The 19,336-nt window shown below is 38.5% G+C and overlaps 2 protein-coding genes and 1 long non-coding RNA gene across 3 annotated transcripts; 1 reads left to right on the top strand and 2 right to left on the bottom strand.

Moving 5' to 3' along the window:
• Positions 1-176: 176 nt before the first annotated feature.
• Positions 177-6,090, bottom strand: LOC111236529 (UDP-glucuronosyltransferase 2A2-like). The gene is made up of 6 exons (XM_022765290.1): positions 5,073-6,090; positions 4,757-4,905; positions 4,463-4,594; positions 3,713-3,800; positions 1,485-1,704; positions 177-744 (listed from the first exon to the last, which is right to left on the bottom strand). The coding sequence occupies exons 1-6, from the start codon at positions 5,794-5,796 to the stop codon at positions 459-461; spliced, it is 1,599 nt and encodes a 532-aa protein (XP_022621011.1). The 5' UTR covers positions 5,797-6,090; the 3' UTR covers positions 177-458.
• A 189-nt stretch (positions 6,091-6,279) lies between these two features.
• Positions 6,280-18,851, top strand: LOC111236531. Its single transcript, XR_002665725.1, has 4 exons — positions 6,280-6,372; positions 13,223-13,315; positions 15,028-15,047; positions 18,600-18,851. It is a non-coding gene; the product is annotated as an uncharacterized LOC111236531 (long non-coding RNA).
• On the bottom strand, positions 11,032-11,370 carry tal2 (TAL bHLH transcription factor 2). Its single transcript, XM_022765291.1, has one exon. It carries the CDS (start codon positions 11,368-11,370, stop codon positions 11,032-11,034), a length of 339 nt encoding a protein of 112 aa, XP_022621012.1.
• Positions 18,852-19,336: the final 485 nt, after the last annotated feature.

Genomic DNA, 19,336 nt, shown 5'->3' with positions numbered 1-19,336 from the left:
TTCCTCTGTGTGTTCTTTTGTCCCCCAAACTTAAACCAGCCAATGAACATCCAGCTTTTAATGTGAAATTGGCCTCAGGTGCAGTTATGCAAATTAGTATGCACCTGTGAACAATTGCAGTAATTACTGGCTATACACGAGGGAGCAAACGAGAGAAATGTACTCTTGCACTGGAATGCAAATACATGGTATTTATTTGTCTATGTAGAGAGTTAAGAGGTTTTACTTTTTGAGTTTATGGTTAAACAAGTGAAACAAACAACAAAATCCTTCCACCTGCTATTTCCATGACTGAAATACTTACTTTACTATTTCAAAATGGTGAAGATTGCTGATCCCTGGACACAAATTCAAATTCAGGACATGGTGGTTACATTACATGCTTAAGATCGTCAGGACAACCACTGAATTTTGTATTTACAGCCATCACTTCACCAGTTGCATTTCAATTCAGCCCATTACTCAGCCTTTTTCTTTGTCTTTCCCTTGCTGCCACAGCACCTCCGAAAGCAGAAACAGCAGGTCTTCGTGAAGAGGAATGTGAGGAGCAGAAGGACAGCGAGAACAAAGGCCAAGACATCCAGGCTGTGATACTGGTACCAGGTGAGCTCATGGGCCTGGACCCTCAAGTGCTTGGCCCCATTGTTTCTCATGGTGAACTCGATCCAGAATATGGCCTCATCCAGAGGAGTGATGGGTCTGTCATGGTGGATACTGGACAGTTGCATGGCATTCTCCTTGTACCTATGAATATGGATGTACAGGGGGAAATTGTAAGTTAATGCATTATGTATTTCAATTTTCATACTGTACTAACTATAGTTTTTGCCTTACCAAGAATGAGAAGAAAAGGGTTGAATTTTCTTTTCCTTTTTATATATTATTTTAAACTTAAATCTCCAACAGAAAAGCCAATATATGAGAGTAAAAGGCCATCCAGTAGTTTTTTAATCTCTTTGTCACCTTGAAATTCTGTGGTGGTAGTTGAAATCTGAACTGCTTTAGACATGGTATCTGCAGGTCTTGGAAAGTTTTTAAGAACTGTTGGATTTAGGATTTATAAACGGTTTTTGAACGCAATTTTGAGCTGTCTGAAGATGTACACTACAAGTTATCATCATTGATTAATTAGCCAATTATTTTCTTTGATCAGTTAGTTGTTAATGAAATATCAAAAACTGATGAAAAAACTTTAACTTAAATTACTTTTTTTAATTGGTTAATTCTTTCATCTAATTTTTTTGCAACTGATCTCAGCCCAGGTCACATTAGTTTAATTCATTATATCATTTGGAATTAGTTACATTCTGCTGGGAAGTACTGAAATAAATCTAATATACTAAATAACTCTTGGCCATGTCATCCTCACTGATTAGTGATTGTGGTGGTAAAATGCATTCTATGTGGTATTTAAGAGTTCTTAAAAAGACTTAAATTTGACCTCTGTTACATTGACAGTCTAGTTTCTAGGTAACAGAACTTACGATTTCTCATTGATGACGGTATTGATTGCGTCTCTAAGATCCTCAGTCTTCATGAAGTTTAAGTCCACGATAAGTGCAGCACCCTTAGCCTTCATATGGACCATGTTGTCTGGCTGGTCAGCGAACATGGGGATGCCCACCATGGGAACACCGTGGTAGATGGCCTCATAAATCCCATTTGTTCCCCCATGGGTGATGAAAGCTCTGGTCTTGGGGTGACCTGACAGGGTAGCAAAGATTGTGAAACATATGTTGAGGGACATTTTTTCACTTCTGAATAATGTGACTCCATGGCCAGATTAAGCTACCTCAAAGGGGCCCTGGGGGACAAAGATTTGTTGTTGGGTCCTTATTGACTCTCTTTGTACGTGGCATTTTCATTATTTCCCCAGGTACCTTGAAATTAACCAGTACTTTAGAGCAAAAATCATTATTTGATTAGTTAAATTGAAAGAAAATGAATTGTACATTTTTCAGTAAATGGCTCAAACAAATAGCACTGATCATGGTACCACTTTAAGGGTCCTGTATTTTCCAGCTATTGCCTTGGAAACATTCCCTTAAAATTAGGACCAAATTGCGTAGGCCTTTCTTACTACTATCCTAATAATTAACAGCTAAATAATAGCTAACCTTTTATAAATTTCTGTGCAGTGTTTTCCGAGAAATTACGTGGAACAAATGAGACCTGTAAAATAAAGTGTTACACTGAACATCTTTGGGTTTTTGACTGCTGGTCAGACAAAACAAGCCATTAGAGTAGGTTAAGTTGGGCTTCAGGGGATGATGATTTGACACAATTTTTTCTATTGATATTTTATAGATGGAATAACCCATCAGTTATTAAAGGAAATTATTGCCAGACGTATTGATGATAAAAATAATTGATGATTGCCTTGAATTTCCTCTATGATGGAATAGTGCTACCTTGCCTAATGTTTTCTCTGTATTAATTACTTGACCCATAGAGAAAAGAGAAGCAGCTTGATAAAACAGAACTTTAACACAAATGAGCTCAACATAAACTAAATACTAAATATACACTGAACATTGGCAACGGCTTATGAGTGGAAGCATCAGATCCTGTAGACATCTTGGAAAAACTACAGAAAACAATCATTCATTCAAGCCTCTGCCTCCTCTTTATTGTACCTTTTAGTGACTTTGTCATTGCTAAAAGTGAGTACTGGTACGTATGTATTGTATTTCCGCTGGGAAAGTGTTTTTTTTTTTTTTTTTCCCAGTTTTGAGTACATATTGTTTCCACGCTCGAAAAGTGACAAAGTATATCTAAAACAATCAGTATGTACATTAAACAACCCCTGATTTTGGAGAGTGCTGTTGATGGACACTATTGTTCCACAATGCAAAGCAAAATGTAAAGGAAATGCTCACAGCTTGAAACAAATGGTGGTGAAATAAGCTCAAGCCACACTTTTGAAAACAAAAAAAACCCCACAATTGCATTTTTGGAAAAACATATAGGTAATAATGTAACTGAGAAAAGTGTTTAGTGGATGGAAAATCCCTTGTCACTAAATTCCTGGCATCTTTCTTGCCAAAGAACAAATTTCACAATAACATCTGTACTATGTAAATTAAGTTCCCCTACAAGTTCCTTGTGATTTATCTGAACGTTGGTTGAATAATTAGTTCACAGTTGTCTTATGAGTTTTGAAAATTGACCAGTTGAATTAAGTGAACCTGAAAAAATAAGTTCAGTAAACTTAAGATATTAATTCGGATTAACAACTAATCAGTCAAGCTGACAAATGTTAGTCAGATTTGCTTTCTTTTTACATTTTCTCAGTTTGGAGAGTTGGTTCTTAATATTACATGAAGATCTTACAGCAGTGACTGCTCGAAGTGACTTTGTTAAATTATAAGTGTGCAATGGTAGGGACTGACTTCAATCATTTTGAGAACAACCATGACTTACTTCTACCATGAATACTTTCTTTAAACTACAAAACAGAGGACTCTCCAGAGAGTTTAAAACCTGTATATTTACATTAAGTTGAGGGGAAAAACATAAGCTCAGTGCACTAAATTCCAGCATGATGTTTTACAGTATATGTCCCTTGTAGGTTTTGTACTGTCAAACTAAATAATGGAGGAAAAAAAACAAACAAAACAAAGTGATGGATACCTTCTTACATTTCAAAGTAAAAGTCATGAAGATTATTATCAAAAGCCTGTTCAGCAGCTTTTATAAAAGCTTTACTTACCCAGCAGATCATTCTGAGGGATCCAGTTGTATATTCTGGTGTTGGTACCCAGAGTCTCTGGTTTTTCTCCACTGTGTCTCCATAGCACCTATAAACAACGGTAAAAACACTATTAGACTAACACAGTGCTAATTTATGTCATAATATACTGTTTAGCATAACATTTAATAGTTAATGCTAAAATGATAAGGAAAATAATTGTATTTTATAACAACCTCAGTACTTTTATTTGGAAAATAGTTAAAGAGATAAAATTGTAATCTTCAAAACCTTCATTCTCTCATCAAATCTTCTTAAATTATTTTGCTTGCCTTGCATCTAGTCCCAATTTAATCAGAAAAAAATACCATGACATAACTTTAAAAACCATATTAGTTGTTTGTATGTTGTAGTCAATTAACTGCAAATCATGTCTTATCACATGCATTCCCTGTGTGCAACTGCTTTGTGACAGTGTCACGTGGAAAAAAAATGAAGCTGACTTAATGTTTTCTGTCAAGGGTTTCCTGTTTAGCTAGTTAAAAGTCTTTGCAACATGATTTTGAATAGAAACCAGTGGCTGCTCGAAAGGTAGAAAATCTTGAAACTCATGGTATGCTGTGAAAAATGACTGGCAGAAATGGAAAGTACAAGCTATCTGCAGTGAATTGCATTGTTCGTGCAACAACACTGATATGAGCTGGGACAGAATATTCTCATAGCCATAGAAACTGTGTCCAGGGGTCATTTGATTTCACTTGGAACTCTAACCTTTTGTGGGATCTGAGCGAGGGCCGAGGCGATCATGTTTCCCTTCTCTGTGGTGATGTTCTTGATCATAGATCCCAATGTGAAGACCACAATACCAGCGTCTCCTGAACTCTGCACAAATTCTTCCATATCCTGCAAGAAGCGAAGTACAGTATCATCCCAATGCAAACCAACCGGCATTTTGTTTCCTCCTTGCAGCATTTAAATGGCCTGTTCTCTTCAATCTTGGAGTAATGAACACCGTGGAATTGTCATAAAAGATTAATATGTCTGTAATAGTGGAGACATTACTACCTCTGGCAAAGGTTTAGCAGGTCTACAGTGGATCCCACCAACGTATTTGAAGTTGGGGAGGAAAGGACGAGGGAACTCAAAATCCCAGTAGGTTCGTATCAACCAGATGTCTGCCCTTCCCATCATCTCACAGGCACTGGTGGGTGTCCCTGTCACAATGCAAAAGAAATGAATGAAAGCCGCCCAATACTTCAAATGAGATATCTAATATTCAAATATTACTTACTTAAAATGTCAAATTGTTGACAACAGTGTTTGGATATAAAAGCATTGCAAAGAATCCAAAGCAATTAAACCACTATAGGGCAGGACTCACCTTTGATTTCAGAGTAATATTTATCTAAAACTGTCCAAAACATGTTATTCATCACGAGGTCCTGCAGTACATAGAAGAGAAAGTTCCACACTCTCTCTGAGAAGTCCATCTTGTCTGTAAGTTTGCTCATAGCACCAGGGACAAAGGAAGGTGGAGCGGGTAGCTGACCACACTGCCTCTCCCAGTTATTGGCCAAGGAAAAGCGCAGAGAGAAGACCAGAGGGATGCCCAAAATATCTGCTACTAAGTCACTGCCAGGGTAGATGGGGTCAGCCAGGAGAAGGTCATATTTTCCCTCCTTTAGCTTCCTCATGATGGTTTCTGATTTCAGCACACCGTCCAAAAACTGCAAAGAATATTGCAGGTCGGTCTTCATCAGATCTGCGAATCTGATATAAATCTGCAAGTAGTTCATTTGATCCATCTCATACATGGAGAAGCGAAGGTACTCCTCAAGAAACTCCTCCATTTCCTTCATTGAGACGGGAACGTCAAAGGGTTCGTAGCGAAAGCGGGAAGTGTCACTGCTGTTCATGTATATCGATGTGCTCGGGACCAGGACCGTCACCTCGTGTCCTCTGTCAATCAGTGTCTCCAGCACAGGCTTCATGTTAATCCAGTGGCTGCCTTCAGTGTACCACACCAAAATGTTTCCTCCGTTTGCACTCCATGCGTTACAAAGTGTCAGCAGCACACAAACAGAGAGACGCTGCCCCAGCTCCATGGTGGCCGTCTGTCAGGAGGAAAGGCGGCTGTTGCCTGATCCTTTTTAATAGCTGGTCCTGGAGAAGTAATTATTAACTAAAAGAAGCTGAACTCTGGCTTGTAGTTCCTCTTTCTGCAGCATGACACAGCAGATAACAGACGCGCCATAAGCATGTGGTTAGAGGTGAAAGGTAATGGTTGTAAAGTTAATTGGTATTAGAAATAAGAATAATCTCCTGTGCTAGAAAGCTACAGTGTAAAAACAGACTTCAGACCCCCGACTTCAAGTTGTCAGCTGCGGAGAGATGGAGTAAAATAACACAAAAGGATAATGACTTCATCTCAATGGGCCTGGACACAATTGCATAATCTGAGGAAGTTGTGAGAGCATGTGGGTGCCTTTGGAAGAATTCCCCTGCATACCACTGAAGCGTCGCAGAGTGAGGCCAAATACGTTGCTTGATTTTTTTAGTGAAAGGTACTAACCAATATTGGATGGAATTACATGATTTTTGATAGAGGTCCATGGTGCCCTTGAGGATGACTCCAAATGTCTTTGGTCACTCCTTAACCCTTCATCTAGCACTGCCACCAGGTAGAAATCTTCACTTATATAGTAAAATATTAGTGAAATATCTCAATATCTTCCAGAGGGGTTGGCACAAGATTTGGTACAGTTGCCCATGGTTACCGGGTGATGTGGCCTAATGACTGTGGTAATGCCCTGGCTTTTTGTCTACCGCCACCGTGTGGTAGTTTAGTGTGTTGTCGCTACAAATATGCTCAGCATGCTAATACACTAAACTAAGATGTTGAACGTAGCATGGTGATGTTTAGCAAGTATGTTTACTAAGTGTCCTTGTGAACGTGTTAGCATTCTGACGTTAGCATTTAGCTCAGTATCGCCAGCCTGCTTCTTCAGAACTGCTTGTCCCATGGTTGGATAGCCTCAGAAAGCCCCTACCCCAACACCTGTCTGACAACAGAATAGGCGTGTCCGTTTCTGACCATTTCTGTAACTTTCCAAAAGCCATCAAACTGACATTGCCACCCATTTTATATTGTCATTGGCCAACTGTGAGTGAATGTTAAACTCCTCTCAAGCTTTCTTTTTTCATTCTTCACTTCTGTCTGAATGCCGTGCAGGAGAGACCGTCTGAAAATGTGTGTTGTTATCCCCTTGTTTAAATGTTATTGTCTCCCCTCACTCTGACAGCCGTCTTTTCAAAAATAACAAAAATAAACACGTTGGTTTTCCAGTCGGGACATCATGTCTCTTCAACTAGTTCTAATCGAGCATAACCCGACCTTATGTGCAGCCTCAGAGATGCTGGCATGGACGTAGACTCTGAGTCGTCTTTTGGAGATGTACTGTATGTGCCAACAGAATGAAGCAGCTGATTTCAGAAATCAGGTAGAGCCAGCTTGGTGTGAATATTTGCGAAGTTGGGGGGTGGTTGTCGACCTATGCCTTTAGGAATCAGTGGCATTGAGGCTGTGTTGTTCTTGTGAAATGTCACCTCCAACTGTTTGGGCGTCTAAAATCTTAACTCTGGGTACTTTGGCCCCCTCATTAACATTGTAGATTCCCTTTGACGCTGGATTCAGGAGCGTCTGGAAAAACAATAAGCATTTGAATATTGAGTTCAATGCCCTGTTGAGGGAGTCGGTGGCCATTCAGAGTGTGTAAGTGTGTACCCTTTCGTCCTCGGACCTCCCCTGGTAGTACAGAGGACGTGTGAGAGAAACTGATGATAGGTGTATGAGGGTGTTGCATACAGAATTGAGCTTAACGACGCATTTTGTCCTTGTATTTAATTTTGTCAACCATCTACCCTTCTCTCTCTACATTCCTGCTGCTTCCTCTCCTTCCCTCTTTCTTCCTCTCTCTGTCTCTCCACCACAGGGTAAGGGTTACAGCGTATTGCTTTTTGAAGTAGATATTTGCATAATCAGATTAGGATGCGTGATTGTCAGTGGGCTCCCCCATCAGAGGGTGCTCCAGAGGAGAGAGGGTGCTGTCCAGACCAACAATGGAGGACTCCCCTCCTCTCTCACCCTCCAACCAGCCCTGCACCTGCATCCCACCCACCACCAACCCACGGCGCACTGCAGGTCAGCTGCGGTGGCAGTCCACACTTGGACTTGCAGCCGTGGAGGGGTGAGAAAGAGCGAGAAGGAAAGGCAAAGGGGGAGGAGGGTGTTCGAGTGCATGACGGGAGTGGGAGGGCAGGGGTTGAGCTGAGATATTTAAACATGCAGAGTGTGAATTGGCTTTAAGGGGATAAAGAGCTCAGGGCCTATCGGTTGGCACCCAACTCCAGAAATTCTTTTTCATGGGCGCCTCAGCCGGAGAGCGAGGGGCTGCCTGCACTGATCTGGCCCATTGTGATAACGGATTCAGACAGTGTGTTAGACGCTGATAAGGAAATGTGCTCTCAATAGACGATTACCCACATACTTGGGAGAGAATAGTCAATCAGGCAAATATACTTGGTGGAGGGAATGAGAAGCGTACATATTTGTTATTATTTTCAATGCAGGGTTTCATAATCCTGCGAGAAAGTTGAGACCAGAGTAACGCTCATATTGTGATTGGGCGATTTCTCTAAATAAGGTGTATCAGCAAAATGTGTTTTGCAGCCTGACAGCATGTATGCGAAAGCTGTCACATGCCTTCCTATCCAGTTGCAAATGATTGAATAATTTAGCATTTAGAGAGTCTGAATTACACTGAAACATTTCACACATAAAGAAGTACAGTTTTTAAAAAAAATATTACGTCTCGTATTACCAGGCAATTCAGCTATTAATAACCACAGTAGTTTTGTTTAGTATTATTTCGACTTCCCATGAAATTGCTCAATTCACCGTGAAATTGCACAAGAGGTAAATACCTCTTGTGCAATTCATGCTGTGGGATAGGCAGACGGCTGCTGTACAGTAGTCATCACTATCCCAGTACAACATGATTTCAGTATTTTTGCAGCATTACAAAGAGTCACCTGTCACTTCCCACAGGCCTCCAGTCAGTGTGTCCAGCTGCCCTCTGCTCCGTTTACACACCATTAGCCCGAGTTTAACAGCTGGGGTGAAAGCGCCCGAAACCAGCTCAGTGTTTACTCTTCAGCTCAGTTAGTTGCAGCTTTTTGCCTGAAAATGGGGCACGTTTTCTACAGTCACAATAGACGATTAGGCGTGTAAATGTCTGACCCCGGTTTAAATGGCTGCCGAACAAGGAGACAAACCGCAACAAAACTGCTGCAATTAAAGCTAGAGCTGAAACAAATAGGTTATTAATCAGTTTGTTGATTGACAGAAAATTAAGCAGCAACTATTTTGGTAATTAATTGATTAAGTCATTTGTTTATCAAAAATATTTGCTGCTTTTGTCTGTTTTTACATGTGTGTGATTTGTGTTTTGGACTGTTGGTCTGACAAAACAAGTAATTTGGGATGTTATAATTTTCTGACATCTTGTATATTAATCAAGTAATAGATTACTTGAAAAAATCTTTAGTTGCAGACCTAATTTTATTTATTTATTTTGTCAGAGTTCGATGGTGTTTCCTATAAAAAGCATTTATTTAGTTGCACGTTAGCATTCTGTATATTGATAAATTGGGTTTTAGTGTTTACCCGAATGATTGAGTTCTGTCATTTCTGTCGTCTCTTTTCAAGATATTCCTGCTTTATATACTTCAGTGCTATCAAATAGCTTGTGCAGCAACAAAGCGACACTTTCCTTAAGAAAACTCCATCTGCACGTCGGTCAACTGGTCAGTGTTTGACTCCAGAATAGCCTCTGACCTCAGGGGTCACAAGTTAAGCTGTCACTCTCAGGGCTGTTTTCCCAGGCCTCTGGTCAGTGGACAGAGAGCTGAGGCCAGCTTTGTGTCCACTCAGTCATCACAGGACTTTTGGGCAAATGTCTCTGGGCTTATTGAGCACGAACAAAGAGGGTCTGCATCGACACGGCGGCTCTGCTCTTAACTTCAGATCGGTTGTGTCTTACACAGTGTTAAATAATTTCAGTCTGACACTGTGCCCCAATTGCTTTTCTGAGGATTCAGTAGTTTTTTTGTTTTCCTGGGTGTTGAGCTATTTCACCACCATCAAAAATAGTTTTACATTTTTCAGCTACATTTACTGACTGTACTGAGGATTTACTTTTCCAATATGTATGCATGTATATTGAGTATCTCTGTATATCCTGCTCGAAAAATGACTTTTCAGTAATGAGTAGTGGTTTAAAGTGACCTCTTTCACTAAAGAGATTCAGAGTGTTTTATTAACAAATCATTTATTAAATAAATAGTTGAAATAAATAACATACTGTATATTCACAAGCAAACCAAAATAACTTACAAAAGAGGTATCAGAAGATAAGTAGCACACTCTTCACAGTAGACAATCAATTCATAATCTTTGGCTATATGACATGCGTATTTTACATAAAATCAAATGAACACATTTGGATGAGAAGATATGTGTGGTGATGTAAATAATTATTGAAAGAGGATTGTCAGTTTTTCTAAAATTCCTCAGCCCAATCCAAAGTATCACCAGTCAACAAATACTGAACATTGTTGTATAAAAACAGTGAGAAAAACAGGAAGTCTTTCTTAGAAGTGATTCTTCAGAAGTCGCATAACCTTGAAAATTGAAAACAAAGGTCAGATTTAGTCTTCTCAAGAAAAAAAAAAAAACAGCATGTCGATTTCAAAAAAAAAAAAAAGAAAAAAAAAAAGTGCCCTTGGCTATTTTGAGACGATTGCGGTCTGGAGAATTGGTTGAGCCATTATCTATTCAAATGCCTTGCTGAATCTATTGCTTGAAATGAGAAAATTCCTTAATCCCCTCCATTTTCCTCATTGGCAAAACATCCTCTTATTGCAAAACTAAATTAGTTCCAGGCGGGTCGGCAACAAGGAATATTAACATGAAGACATGAAGGGAATATTGTACATCCAGGTTTTACACATCCATGCAGAATACAAATTAATTTTCACCTGCAAATCATATTTCAACACTGATCAGCGAGGAGGCAGCCACATTTTGGAGTCCACAAATATCACACAATATTGCATCTTCTGCACTGAAACATGAGTCACATACAGGTGACAAATGCAGAGACAAAAAGGAGTCTTGAGAAAGGACGAGATCAGTTTTTAGACCCAGGAAAAGTGTCAGGCAGTCCACTCAAGAGTTTTCTTTTTTCGTTTTTTTTTTTTTTTTTAGTATATAACTGTTTCTACCAGGCCTCAGCACTGTCACAGCTTGATCCTGGTGATGGAGCTTCGGTGTCACTGGTCAGGGCCCAGGTGTGTGCAGGGGACTGCAGCCGCTCCATGTTTCCTCTGAGAAAGGTGAGCAGAGCGGTGGGGGAGTGGCTAGCCGGCTGACCGCTCTGGCTCTCCAGCAGCTGCACCAGGAAGTTGATGTAGCGCATGGCCAGACGCAGGATCTCGTTCTTGCTCAGCTTCTTCTCCGGAGGATGGGTGGGGATGAGCTTGCGGAGCTCGGCGAAGGCGGTGTTGACGTTGTGCTGGCGCCAGCGCTCCCTCGTGTTGGTGAACACCTTCCTGGTCATGGTGCTAAGTAGAGCTGCAAAGATTAGTCGATTGACACAAAATTAATCAGCAACTGTCCTGATAATCGAATAATCGTTTTAGTCTTTTCTGCTTCTTAAATGTGAAGATTTTCTACTAGTTTTTCTTGCACATGATAGAAACTGAATGTCTTTGAGTTTTGGACTCTGTTGGACAAAACAAGATAATTAAAGATACCATCTTGGTCTGTGGGAAATTCTGAAGCGCATTTTTCCATTATTCATTTTTTCCATTATAACAAAACAATTAATTTGGATAAGAATCTGTAGATTAGTCAGTAATTAATAATTGTTAGTTGCAGCCCTATGGGGCTGACATGACATTATAGTTAATGTATGTCAGAAGGGAAACTGGCAACCTTACTGAAGATTTATTTGTTCAAATACTAGTTATAAGATATAAATGCAACCTTCGTATTTCCTTTTTTTGCCTCATACCAGGCCTTTGAAAAATTGTGCACATTTATACCAGACTTTGCATCAAGTAAAATATCAAATCATTAATGTATCTGAGTTTAATAATTTTAGTTTGTTGTTGTAAAAGCCTTTATTAAGCCTGAGAGTCTCTTAACACAAATTTTGTAACATTTTACTTTAATCCCCGTTTAGCATTTTATAAGCAATGTATGCACTTTTAATAAATGGTTTATAATGTATTATTATGTAGTTATAAGCAGATATAAGTGTTTATTAATGTATTTGTTGCTATAACTCATCGTGTGGGCTCCTATATATGTGTATATATAATGACAATACAGTAAAACAGGTGTAAAAGCATAAAATGCATCTTCATAAGAGAGCTCAAATGTTGACAAATACTGTACAGGAACAAACACATCAAAATGTCCTTACATCTGCTTACAACTCCATTATTAACCAGTTATCAAGTGTTTAAATACTGCTTATAAATGGCAACTACAAGGATAGAAGTGAAAGTAAAGTGTGAGTAAATTTAATTTAAGAGACTTTCTGGTTAAATAAAGGCTGATCTGCAAAACAAAATTGATTTTTCAGTTACTGCAAAGTCTGGTACAAATGCACCGGTATAAATAATTTACTATTACATGATAGCTGCAGGCAAAGAGTACACAGTATCTTCCTGTCATACATGCTCATTCTGATTAATTATTTACTCGACTTAAGTGGGAACACATGGCCTGAAGAGAAAAAAATCTGTCATTATTCCAAAAATTTCTCACCTGTGCGTGTCTGTGTGTGCGTTTGTAGAAATGTGCAGAAATCCTCAGTCGCAGCGTCGGCAGGTCATCAGAGTCCAGGAGGTGGGAACGTACACTCAGTTGTGTCTTCTCATGCTCACTGAGAGATCCAGTGGAGCGAGACGGAAGGAGAGAGTAAAAGACAGAGAGAGGGAGAGAGAGAGAGAGGGAGGGATGAAAGTAGGGGGGAAGACTGCTGCATGCTCGCATCCCACATTTTATAGCAGGGTGAACCCTATTGTGTGACGTGCGCTGTCGAGGAGGTTGGTGTTAACTGAGGAATGATTGTTCAAACACACACCCCCCTCCTGTCCATCACCTCCAACCGCTTCATGATTATATTGTTCATAAATCATCACTTTAAATGACTTTCATAGGTGTTTCTGTGCAACGTTTGAGGGGATTCTGGGTTTTTTTTTTTTTGCAGCTTTCATGATTCAACAGCCTTTTAAGTGACTATTTGTGCTGCTTTTATGATTCATTGCTCATTTAATCCTTGAAGGTTAGCACTAAAGGTGACAAATAAATTCCCATTGAAGTGAAACTGAGACGTTCATCTCTCTGATCCTTCTCTTACTGCTCTGGACACTTGTTCCTTTCTGTTTCTCTGACATTAGGCATGGACAACCCACCGTTCCCTACACCGTGGAAAAGACCTTGATATCGCTGGCTGCTCTGCTATTGAATTCAGCCTGATTGGGCCACAAAAGGTAAAAATACCATATCCAGATTGACAGTTGAACAATATGGGTTTTGTTATGACTATGGTAATCTTGTTGAGCCATTCCAAGGGGCCACACATAAATTACAGAGGAAACAGGGAGAGCACAACGTACCAACTCACCTCTCTCCAACCACTCCTCCCCCCTCTCCTCCCCCCCTCCTCTGCCTCCCACTTTCAACCTCCGTTCAGATAAAAAAATAAGTCTAGTTTAACCAATTGTCACTGTTCCTTTTACACCCTTCAAGTGTTGTTTCAAAGATGCAGCCTTCCATAAAAGTCTGTGTGTGGAGTAGGAATTTACATAATCCGATTAGGGGCTGGGATTAGCCCCAGGCCTGGAGAACAGGCCCGATGGGGGCCGTTTTCTGAATCGGCCATTCATGGGCCCTGCTGCACGTCCAAGAGGCTGCACCTGCAGGCCAGGCGCCGCCGCTCTCCAGCTCCATCCAGCCTCCACCACAGGTCTGCAGACACACTCACTGTAGGGTAGTTTGGCCAGTGTGTTGACTTTCATCACAGCTACAAGGCCAGGAGACAATTATACCTGACCTGTTGTAATTTATCATGCAGGTTAAAGCTGGAAGCAAAATGAGCAGGACAAGCTGTGAAACCCCAACTGGAATAAATTACATCAAATTATGAGCAGGGTTTTGATGCAAGTCTGAGCAGAGACAACATAAGATGACGCATGTCTCTTTAACCAGTCTGACAGGAAGGAGCTTTACTGACTCAAGTCACTGCTGTTTTTTTCATTGTGCCTCCACGCCGCCCGATCTTGTGAAGGCAATATCTCAGTAACGCCTTGAGGGAATTTCTTCAAATTTGGCACAAATGTTCACTTTGACTCAAATATGAACTGATTAGATTTTGGTGGTTAAAGGTAAAAGATTAGATGCTAATTAGAACAAATTACTTAATAGCTTTTATTAAATTCCTTCAAAGTATTCACTGCATATATTATGAGCCTGGCAGACATGGATGTAAACTGCAGCTTGACTCTAGTTATCCATGACAGTGCTCTGGCTCTAAGGATGGCAGTGTAATTAGTTAATCGACTAATTGTTTCAGCTCTAATTCCAAATAATGCGTATCTGCCTTTGAATCTAAAACTGCACATCTCTGTCCGTACTGTGTATGTAGGGAGGACTGGACATTTTGTTACTGCTTATTGGGCCAGTGCTGATCAGTAATTGTTCGTAGGGTTACATGCGTTTATCAGGATTCAGTGTGATTTGAAAATCTGTCAATGACGCAAATACAGCACCTTGTTCCTTATTACTTCATCTCAGTTAATATTTGTTGGTTTTTTGTGTCGGTGACACTTAAGTATTTAGCATTTATCAGCAGTATATACACATTTAATACATGGTTTGTAACAGACTATAATTGTAACTGTAAGCAGATACATGTTTAATGTATTTATTCAAAATTGGGCTCCCACAATAAATAAGTCTTATATATAGGAGAAGTTGGTGACAAATGCTGTACATTAAACATTTAAATATTCTTACATCTGCTTACGGATGAAGCTTGGTGAAAGTGCACTCCAGAAGACTAACATATTACTTCATTTATCTACATGGCCGGTTACTGACTTCTGTCACTGTATCCTGGTTCAATGCCTCCTCATTTTGTTTTCCTTGCTTTTATCAGCTATGTCTCATCCCTGGCTCATTTTATATTATGTATTCTATACAGGAATCTGCTTCTGCCGCAAGGTAAGAAACAATATTAAAATTTTTTTTGGGGGTGAACTCTTTAACATATTACTAAATCAGATTAATAATTTAAGCCTTTTAATTGTTAGTTAATTGAACTACTGTATAGTTTTTTATAACCATTCCTTAAATGTTTTAATACTGCTTATAAATTGTAAATAAGGGGATGTAAAGTGTTGCCTTTGTGTTGTGAACATGTTTTTTTTTTCCGCCTAGGACACAAAATCTGTGCATCACTCTTATCTAAAATCAGTACTTAACCAAAAAGGTGTCACAGGAAACCCCTTTTATTTAGAGAGGAGACACACAGGTGACTCCGTGATTAAAGATAACAGCTGTGTGACCTTTAGCTGTAGCCAGAGCAGGATCCAAACCTAAAGAATGGCTTTGGTTTAAACAGCCTGTTAATTCCCACAGTATCTCTCCTGTCTCATTCAGTCCAGGGCTAAAGTAATGGTCAGGGGCAATTACTGCACCATCATGCTGCTGTTTGCCTAGCTTCATATGGAGACTCCTTTGACCATCCTGCCTGCTGCTTTTGTTCCTGTGCCATTAAAAAAAAAAAAAGCACCATTTTCTCTTTGTTTGTCCACTGCCTGTTAGAAGACAGAGGCCAGAGAGACAGAGATGTTTAAAAAAAAAGAAAAAGAAAAAAAAGAGGCTGCTGGCAGGTTATTGATGGTGGCTAGCCAGTGCTGGGTATGGCTGTCCAGAGGCAGGGAGGCTTGTAGTCGATGTCCCCGGGGGTCGTCTTTGTCTGGGGATCATTCCTGAGGGAGCTGGCTTCACTCTGCTGGCTCGTGAAGATAAGCACTCTCTCCACATGCTGAGAGACGACGATAAGGGGATTGCTTCACTAAATGAAAGAAAAAAATAAAAAATAGCCCCACCATTGGAGCTGCTAAAATGAGAGACTTTATCAGTTCAGCTGGGAAAGACCCCCGATCCCACTCCTCTAACCATAAATCACAATTTGTTTTTCACTGCTGAGCATGCTCTGTGTGGAGGACAACAAAAGCAAAAAGTACACACAGCTGTAATCTTAATATTTAATCTTATTTTGGAAAAACAAATTGGGGACCCCCCTTATTTATTACTTAGAAGCAGTATATAAACAAATACGTTCGTAACACATTGTTGTTGTAATCATATATAATTTGTTTTAAGTGTTTATGTGCAGTATTTTCAACAGCTAAAACGTCTCCTATCATTGTGTTTATATACCAACAAGAGGAGTTATAGTGTATAAAGAAGTGTTGTAAATTTTTAATTTAATAAATCACAAATAAGTAAATTTTTTTTCTGTGAAAAACAAAATTCTTAAAATGAGTAATAACAGTAAAACACTAATACTTAATGAGATAAAACATTTCAAAATATTATTCAAATCTTAAAATATTAGTATTTCATGTTCACTGAAATGATTAAATTCTAATTATTTTGATCCATCACATTCTACAGCCAGTGGAAAAAAACATAAAATGATAAAATGTAGACATTTTTTTTATTGAACCTTAGCTTGCCATTAACACTTAAATCGGAATATGCAGTGACTAACATGAATTTAACAAAACTTTAAAGATGTATTTCTTTTTCATCTTTACAAGCAGGCCACAGGATCAAAGAATTCATACCTAAAATAATTTAAGCCTCGTCTGTCCATCATTTCTGCCGGGAACCCTCTCATAGCTCAGCCTCCCCATCTTCAGTGGCGTCAGCACTGCAAAACAAACAAGGAAAAATCTTACTGTTTTAAAAACAAACCATATATTGTTTTTCCAGAAAATTGATCAATTTCCATCCACTACTGTTATACAAATATAAAAAGTAATGTTTGGCAAATTACTTGAAAACAGATCAATTACTCGTCACAAATTACTCAGCAGCAAAAATACTGTTACATTCCTCGTTACTCGGCTGTCAGCTCTGTCAAAAATAAGAACATGTAGACATAAGGAAACGGTTCAAGATCAACAGTTGGTAGTGCTAATTCTCAAGCCGGTAACCACTGAACCAATGAAGTTGAAGTGATCTGCAGGAAGAGTGGGTGAAAATACCTAAAGCAAAAATGCACAGACTCTGATGGTAAACAACATAGCATAGTAAGTAATAAAAACAAAATAGTGTAGTAAAGCATAAAAATGCCCAAAAAAAAATCACAGTATGGTGAGAAAGAAAAATGTCAAAAAACGTCATAGTATATAAGGCATAAGAACAAAAAACATAGTATAGTGAAGCATAAAAATGTCAAAAAATGTCATAATATAGTAAGGCATAAAAGGTTATGAAAACGTCAAAGTGTACTAAGGCATAAGAACAAAAAACATAGTAAAGTGAGGCATAAAAATGTCATAATATAGTAAGGCATAAAAGGTTATGAAAACGTCATAGTGTACTAAGGCATGAAAACAAAAAACATAGTATAGTAAGGCATAAAAGGTTATAAAAACATCATAGTAAAGTAAAACTCATAGTATACTAAGGCATAAGAACTTCATAAAAAGGTCATAGTATAGTAGGGTATTAAAAGTGTCAAAAAAATGTCATAGTATACTAAGGCATAAAAGGTTATATAACCGTCGTTGTGTAAAGTAAGGCATAAAACTGTCAAAAAATTTCATAATAAAGTAAGGCATTAAAACAAAAAACGCATATTAGGGCATAAAAGGTTATAAAAACAAGAACGTCAAAGAACCGTCATAGTATAAGTCTCATCTTGTCTCGTCGTCTCCCGCTTATCCGGATCCTATAACAAAGCATAAAAATGTCAAAAAATGTCATAGTATGGTAAGGCATAAAAGGTTATAAAAACATCATAATATACTAAGGCATAAAAACAAAAAACATCATAGTATAGTAAGGCATAAAAAAAAAAAGGCATAGTATAGTCAGGCACAAAAACCTCATAGTAAAGTAAGACATAAAAATGTCAAAAAACGTCAAAGTATACTAAGGCATAAAAACGTCATAGTATACTAAGGCATAAAATGTCAAAAAATGTCATAGTATAGTAAGGCATAAAAGGTTATAAAAACAAGAACGTCAAAGAACCGTCATAGTATAAGTCTCGTCTCGTCTCGTCTCGTCATCTCCCGCTTATCCGGATCCTATAACAAAGCATAAAAATGTCAAAAAACGTCATAGTATAGTAAGGCATAAAAATGTCAAAAAACGTCATAGTATAGTAAGGCATAAAAGGTTATAAAAACAAGAACGTCAAAGAACCGTCATAGTATAAGACTCGTCTCGTCTCGTCTCATCACCTCCCGCTTATCCGGATCCTATAACAAAGCATAAAAATGTCAAAAAACGTCATAGTATAGTAAGGCATAAAAAGGTTATAAAAATGGCATAGTATACTAAAGTATAAACCGTCATAGTATGGTAAGGCATAAAAAAGCAAAAAAAAATCATATTATACTAAGGCATAAAAACAAAAAAATCATAGTATAGTAAGCCATAAAACTGTCAGAAAAAAAAGGTCATAGTATTGTTACTGCCCTGGGATGTATTACTCTATTTTGTTTTGGTCTGTTCCTGTGTTTTTTTCAGGTACTATCACCTGACAGACTTCGCCTGAGTGGAGCCTATTTAAGCTGGGATATTCAAGATGGTGTCTCTCTCTCTCAGCTCTCCTGGAATGCTGGTGCCTTTCAGGAACCCATCTTGATTTTGCTTTGTTGTATATTTTGTTTGGTTAAGGCCTCAGTTCTTGTACAGTAGTTTAAGTTGGCTTTCATTTTCAAAGCACCCAACACCTACACTACACTACTGACTTCACATTTTCTACTTTACTTAGGTTGAATTGAGTTATCTTGAATAAATTTGGTTTCTTAAAATGGTTGCTGTGTGGAACTCCCTTCTTGGTTATGCTCCTAAATGTGCTTTGTCCGGCACATTATAATATGTTATAAAATGTAATAAAAAAGTCATAGTAAGGCACAAAACGTTATAAAAACGTCATAGTATATACGGCATAAAACTGTCAAAAAAAAACGTCATCGTGTACTAAGACATAAAAATGTCATAGTATGGTCAGGCATAAGAACAAAAATATAGTATAGTAGGGCATAAAAGGTTATAAAAACATAGTACAGTAAAGCATAAAAATGTCAATATGTCATAGTATAGTAAGGCACAAAACGTTATAAAAACGTCATAGTATATAAGGCATAAAACTGTCAAAAAAAAAACGTCATCGTGTACTAAGACATAAAAATGTCATAGTATGGTCAGGCATAAGAACAAAAATATAGTATAGTAGGGCATAAAAGGTTATAAAAACATAG

The sequence above is a fragment of the Seriola dumerili genome, unplaced genomic scaffold (genome assembly GCF_002260705.1).
Source record: "Seriola dumerili isolate Sdu_G_001 unplaced genomic scaffold, Sdu_1.0 BDQW01000668.1, whole genome shotgun sequence".
Classification (NCBI taxonomy): Eukaryota; Metazoa; Chordata; class Actinopteri; order Carangiformes; family Carangidae; genus Seriola; species Seriola dumerili.
The sequence above is the reverse complement of the archived record's forward strand: the minus strand, read 5'-3'. Positions and strand labels throughout refer to the sequence as shown.

Bases quoted from the DNA above. Each gene is read 5' to 3' on its own strand.
- LOC111236529 (XM_022765290.1), bottom strand. From the start codon at position 5,796: ATGGAGCTGGGGCAGCGTCTCTCTGTTTGTGTGCTGCTGACACTTTGT. The intron at 4,595-4,756 runs GTAGTAATGTCT...CGCTTCTTGCAG, and splicing joins CTGCTAAACCTTTGCCAGAG to GATATGGAAGAATTTGTGCA. The intron at 1,705-3,712 runs GTAAGTAAAGCT...CTACCCTGTCAG, and splicing joins CCCTCAGAATGATCTGCTGG to GTCACCCCAAGACCAGAGCT.
- tal2 (XM_022765291.1), bottom strand. From the start codon at position 11,370: ATGACCAGGAAGGTGTTCACCAACACGAGGGAGCGCTGGCGCCAGCAC.